Here is a 6710-nt window from a genome sequence, read left to right as displayed (position 1 = left end):
ATGGTTTGGACATGTGCAGAGAAGGGACATGAATTATATTGGTAGAAGAATGCTGAAGATGGAGCCACCAGGTAGGAGGAAAAGAGGAAGGCCAAGGAGGAGGTTCATGGATGTGGTGAGGGAAGACATGCAGGTAGATGGTGTGAAAGAGGCAGGTGTAGAGGACAGGGTGGTATGGAGACGGATGATCCGCTGTGGCGACCCCTAATGGGATCAGCCGAAAGAAGAAGAAGAAGAAGAAGACTTCAGTTTTAAAATTCAGTAAAATAAAATAAAATAAAATAAAATAAAATAAAATAAAATAAAATAAAATAAACAAACAAACAAACAAACAAATAAACATATATATATATATATATATATATATATATATATATATATATATATATATATATATATATATATATATATATTTATTTTATTTTTTGTTGTTTGTTTGTTTGTTTGTTTTGTTTTGTTTTAATTTTGTGTGGAATAAATTAATTTTGCTGTCATCATTGTTATAACCACACCCCCTTGTGACCAGTTCACACCCACTCTTTCAGTGCACAGAAGCAAGATACTGTAGCTATTTAAAGCACCGTAAGGAAGCTGCCCTGGCCTACACTGTGCTGGGCCCTACAGATACTAACATGCAGCTCATTTCCAATCTGATGTTATTACTTGTTATTAATACTACGCAAATAATCGTGCTCATCCCTGAGGCATGTAAGGCTAACCCAGTTAGCTGCAGGTTGTGGACCGACCCCAAGTTACCAGATATATTTATGAATGGGGACTTTATGCTTGGAGGAATTTTTGCCATCCATGATTCTGTAAGATTAGATCAAATATCTTACACCGGGTTGCCATCACAGAGAAAGTGCTCTGGGTATGTGTGAAATGCACCGAAAAGACAGCATGGGTTTAAAAGCTCCTCTTTCTATTATTATTATTATTATTATTATTATTATTATTATTATTATTATTATTATTATTATTATCATTATTATTATTATTATGTTTACTAGACATTAAATTCTGTTTAATATTGTAATTTATATGGAATGACATTTTGATTGAAAGCTATTTTTAATGATCTTTTTTTATCATTTTGTACGTGAAAAGTTATTTCTATGTTTATTTCTTTATTACTTTTATACTATAGCTGAACATAGTTTAGTTTAGTTTGTCTGTCTGTTTATCTATATATCTTTTTTTTTTCTATTTTTTCCTGCATTCCTGTTTTCTGACAGCATGGATTTCAGAGAAGTGCGCTTTGCCCGTGCCATGGAGTTCACCATCCATGAAATCAACAACAGAACAGATCTCCTCCCGGGCATCACATTAGGATATCAGATATATGATTCATGCTCCACTGTGCCAATGGCCATCAAAGTTGCATTTCAGCTTGCGAATGGTTTGGAGACGGATTTTAATAACACAAATTCCTGTTCAAAATCTGCAGTTGCCGCTGTAACAGCTGTAATAGGAGATTCTGCTTCAACACAATCAATCAGCATAGCCAGGGTGCTTGGTCTGTTTGGGATTCCACAGGTGAAGGTTTTTATTCTAACAATGTCTGCGATCATAATATTTTTTCGAATTGCTGCCACGGCCACATAATTATGGTCTAAAAGTTGTAGCTATGAAAAGCAAATAATAATAATAATAATTATAATAAAAATAGGAGTAAATGAATCAGGCTATGAACCTAATATTGTTTTAATTTCTTGCACTGCCTGAATTCCAGGTGAGTCACTATGCGACCTGCTCATGTCTGAGTGATAAGCTTCAGTATCCCACCTTCTTTAGGACCATTCCTAGTGACCAACATCAAGCAGCCGCACTGGCACGGTTGGTCAAGCATTTTGGTTGGACATGGATTGGAGCAGTGCGCAGCGACACGGATTATGGAAATTACGGAATGGCATCATTCCTAAATGCTGCGCAGGCGGAGGGGATCTGCGTGGAATACTCCGAGGCCTACTACAGGACGCAGCCGCTCAGTAAACTGGAGCGAATTGCAAACGTGATCCGCAGCTCCACAGCTCGAGTTATAGTGGCGTTTATGGCATCAGGAGACATGAGGCTTCTTTTAGAAGAGCTCTCACGGCAGCCACCGCCTCCACTTCAGTGGATTGGAAGCGAAACGTGGATCACCGATCCTGATTTTCTGCGCTATAACATGTGTGCCGGCGCCATAGGGTTTGGTGTTCCCCGGTCAGTTATTCCTGGCCTTCGTGAGTTTCTTTTAGATCTGACTCCAGCTAAAGTGTTAGAGTCATCTCTGTTTACAGAGTTTTGGGAAAACTCGTTCAGCTGTTCCCTTAAAAGGAGACCAGAAAACACAGAGGGCGCACGGGAATGTGGTGGCCACGAGGACATTCACACGCTCCAGAACGCGTATTTGGACACATCTCAGTTGCGCATCACGAACATGGTGTACAAAGCGACATACGCCATAGCACATGCAATCCATGGACTCATTTGTAATGAGACAAAGTGCGACAAAAATATAAAAATTTTACCATGGCAGGTACAAAGAAAAGCTTTTTTTAATAAAGCTCCAGTTTATTATTATTATTATTATTATTATTATTATTATTATTATTATTATTACTTTTTGTTTAGAATGATGAAATTAAACATGATGAAACACATTTGAATATATGAATTAACATTTTTTTAATTATTATTATTTATTTTTTATTTATTTTTATGAAATGTTTCCTTCAGATATTTGACCAGCTTAAAATAGTAAACTTCACTACAAATAACGGATTTCAGGTCTCATTTGACTCTAATGGAGACCCTCCAGCTGTCTATGAACTCATAAACTGGCAATTTAAGAACGATGGAGCTCTAGATTTCGTCACAGTGGGCCAGTATGACTCGCTCAGACCAAGAGGTCAAGAGTTTAGAATGAGCAAAAATATCAGCTGGGTTGGAGGACAGAAAGAGGTACAGTCAATTTGTTTATATATCTACTACTGTTTCTTCATGCATGTGTCAAAAAACAAAAGAAAACACACAAACACATTTTGAGGTTGTAATTGGAGAAACTTTGTAGTCCTTGTCACTGTACATACACTTTTGATATAATAGCTAGCTAGCTAACTATATATATATAATAGCTAGCTAGCTAGATAGCTAGATAGATAGATAGATAGATAGATAGATAGATAGATAGATAGATAGATAGATAGATAGATAGATAGATAGAAAATATATTTTTAGTAGAAACATAAAATCTAGTTAAAAAATAATTATAATAATCAAGCATTTGCACTTAAGGTCCCTCTGCTGTCCCTCTCAGGTACCAGTGTCTGTGTGCAGTGAGAGCTGCCCCCCAGGCACCAGGAAAGCGGTACAGAAGCGAAGGCCTGTCTGCTGTTTTGACTGTATAACATGTGCAGAAGGAGAGATCAGTAACCACACAGGTTGTATATCATAATATATACTGTTATGACATGAACTCTGATTGTAAAACTGTCACTGTTTGTCACTCTTCACAAAAGATTTTTAGTTGTTTGAATAAGATAATTAGGGAGGTAGTGGGTGCAGAAGATTTGTAAATAGTAAAGAAGACAGAGGGAGAAAAGAAAAAGAATTTAACTACTTAATTTCACACTATAATTTCTTTTTCCTTACAAAAAAGACATTATCTTTAAGTATAGTTTTATTTTGTTTTTATGTTTAATCATAATGCCATAATGATTCCATGTAATGTTCTGTCCACTAAAAGCACAAAACATTTTTTATGTTTTCTTTTTTTTTAAACCTTGTAGACTCATTGGATTGCTCCTATTGTCTTCCTGAGTTTTGGCCCAACACAAAGCAAGACCGCTGCCTTCCCAAACCTGTTGAGTTCCTCTCCTGGGATGAAACTCTGGGCATCATCCTAACAGTGTTCTCCATAGCAGGGGCCTTCATGGCTGTGTGTGTAGCTGCAGTCTTTTACAAGCACAGGGCGTCTCCTATTGTTAGGGCCAACAACTCTGAGCTGAGCTTCCTGCTGCTCTTCTCACTGACCCTGTGTTTCCTCTGTTCACTTACTTTCATTGGTCAGCCCTCTGAGTGGTCCTGTATGCTGCGCCACACAGCGTTTGGGATCACCTTCGTCCTCTGTATCTCCTGTGTTCTGGGAAAAACCTTAGTGGTCTTAATGGCCTTCAGAGCTACACTTCCAGGCAGCAATGTTATGAAATGGTTTGGGCCTCCACAACAGAGACTCAGTGTGATCTCATTTACTCTCATACAAGTGATTATTTGTGTGGTCTGGTTAAAAATATCACCTCCTTTCCCTTTCAAAAATCTCAAACACTACAAGGAAAGAATAATCTTGGAATGTGGTTTAGGTTCTGCTATAGGTTTCTGGGCTGTGCTGGGTTATATAGGAGTCCTGGCACTTTTGTGTTTTATTTTGGCTTTTCTGGCCCGGAAGCTACCTGACAATTTCAATGAAGCCAAATTCATCACATTCAGCATGCTGATATTCTGTGCAGTGTGGATCACCTTTATTCCAGCTTATGTCAGCTCTCCTGGAAAATTCACTGTAGCTGTGGAGATTTTTGCAATATTAGCTTCAAGCTTTGGTTTAACTATTTGTATTTTTGCTCCCAAATGTTTTATCATTATTTTCCGGCCAGAGGAGAATACCAAGAAACACCTCATGGGTAAAGTGCCCTCTAAAGCGCTCTGAAATTTATACAATGGAAACAGATAATAATAAAAAAAATTAAATAAATTTGATTTAACAGAATTGTAGCTCTTCTTTCTAGAATCCAATCTTAGCTATTCTAGCCAAATAATTGTTTAAAAAATGAGCTTGGATCACATTGATTTCTAATTTCTTATCTAATAATTCATTATTCATTTAATAATAAGAATGAAGACAAAAAAACTAAGAATTCTAGGAATAAAAATATTTCAAGATGTTATTAGTAACCACTAGCTAATATTAGGAATTTTTTAATTTCATCTTTGAGTTCATCTTTTTGTTCACATTCAACAATGTATCAACAACGTCTCTAATAAACTCTTTAACCATCTCTGCATCATGCTTTGACATCTTGTAGTTTTGTAAAACCAATGTTATATTTATTGAGCTTTCACTTACATTCTCTTCATCTGTATGATTTTGGTGGTTTATTTATACATAACTTTTTTAAGTTATTTTTTTCTTTAATCTTTTACACAACTTTTCTGAATAGTTAAATTTAAACTACTGCATCATTTTGAGACATGAATGCATGAATGCTCTTACAGCATGTATTTGACTCTTTTACTTTGAATCAGACCAGAAAAGGAGAATAAAATTTTAAAATACATATTCAACAATATATATATTGTTCATTCTTCTCATTCAAAGAGTTTTCTTTATTTTCATGACTATGAAAATTGTAGATTCACACTGAAGGCATCAAAACTATGAATGAACACGTGGAATTATATATGGAATTATATACATAACAAAAAAGTGTGAAACAACTGAAAAATGTCATATTCTAGGTTCTTCAAAGTAGCCACCTTTTGCTTTGATTACTGCTTTGCACACTCTTGGCATTCTCTTGATGAGCTTCAAGAGGTAGTCACCTGAAATGGTCTTCCAACAGTCTTGAAGGAGTTCCCCGAGAGATGCTTGGCACTTGTTGGCCCTTTTGCCTTCACTCTGCGGTCCAGCTCACCCCTAAACCATCTCGATTGGGTTCAGGTCCGGTGACTGTGGAGGCCAGGTCATCTGGTGCAGCCCCCCATCACTCTCCTTCTTGGTCAAATAGCCCTTGATGCCTTCAGTGTGACTCTACAATTTTCATAGTCATGGAAATAAAGAAAACTCTTTGAATGAGAAGGTGTGTCCAAACTTTTGGTCTGTACTGTATATATATATATGAATGACTACATATATCTCTTACACTATTTTCATGTACTTGGTTAAGACAACTAAAATACATTGCTTGGTCCAAAACTGGACATGTTCTTTCATCTGAAGACCCTGTCCTAGGGCCTACAGAATAAATTGTTTTAATATTTGAATGATCATATGATCAACAGCACAATTTTAATTCATAAAACAGATTCCAAATTCAATTGCCTGGGCAGATTACAATCTTCACGTGAATGGTTTTATTTTAGACTTGCTGTCTCAAAATTGACCTAGATTTAAAGTAAAAAAAGATGTTCATGTCAACACAGGGGTAGATAGTGACAGAATCTCATTCATAACCCAAATTTCTTATGGTATGAAGGAGGAGGACGCGTTGACAGAATGAAAAGTTTTGCACTGGACGTGTGGCGACATCTGCTGGCAGAAGGACAGAAAGCACGATGACGCCCACAGCAGGGGGGTGGTGTTTCAGGTTGATTTTAGTGAGGCTGGAGACAGTAACAGTTATAACCTATGCACTTGTGCAGTTGGGCTGATTAAACTTTGGAATCACTTCTGTTGTTAAATGGCCTCTGATATAATGAACTGGCAAAAGCCCAAATCATCCATATAGTTATTTACAAAGCATTTTTAAACAGAACTTAACAGGAAAAGACAGCAAGCTTGTGAGATTCATAAATAATGGAAATGGAAATAAAATATATTAATATTATTTACAAAATCAGCATAACATCTTTAGTTTGTGGCCTAAAGCACTCAGAAATGCTGAAGTGGCTTAGACAGGAATGAAGCTTCATGGCCAGTGGTTTAAAACCAATAGACACAAGGAATCAGCTTTATC

At 36.5% G+C, this 6710-nt stretch overlaps 1 protein-coding gene across 1 annotated transcript; it reads left to right on the top strand.

Annotated features, from left to right (window-relative positions):
- The first annotated feature begins 619 nt into the window (after positions 1 to 619).
- Positions 620 to 4692, top strand: LOC124395963 (extracellular calcium-sensing receptor-like). The gene is made up of 6 exons (XM_046864860.1): positions 620 to 871; positions 1236 to 1536; positions 1733 to 2518; positions 2719 to 2943; positions 3299 to 3422; positions 3771 to 4692. Exons 1-6 carry the CDS (start codon positions 633 to 635, stop codon positions 4682 to 4684), a joined length of 2589 nt encoding a protein of 862 aa, XP_046720816.1. The 5' UTR covers positions 620 to 632; the 3' UTR covers positions 4685 to 4692.
- The last annotated feature ends 2018 nt before the right edge of the window (positions 4693 to 6710 follow it).

This window comes from Silurus meridionalis, chromosome 13, assembly GCF_014805685.1.
Source record: "Silurus meridionalis isolate SWU-2019-XX chromosome 13, ASM1480568v1, whole genome shotgun sequence".
Classification (NCBI taxonomy): Eukaryota; Metazoa; Chordata; class Actinopteri; order Siluriformes; family Siluridae; genus Silurus; species Silurus meridionalis.
Note: the sequence above shows the minus strand (reverse complement) of the source record. Positions and strands in the feature narration are given on the sequence as shown.

Coding starts and splice junctions, on each gene's coding strand:
- LOC124395963 (XM_046864860.1), top strand. CDS start 633: ATGCAGCTCATTTCCAATCTGATGTTATTACTTGTTATTAATACTACG. Junction 1,537..1,732: donor GTCTGTTTGGGATTCCACAG/GTGAAGGTTTTT, acceptor CCTGAATTCCAG/GTGAGTCACTATGCGACCTG. Junction 2,519..2,718: donor TAAAAATTTTACCATGGCAG/GTACAAAGAAAA, acceptor TGTTTCCTTCAG/ATATTTGACCAGCTTAAAAT.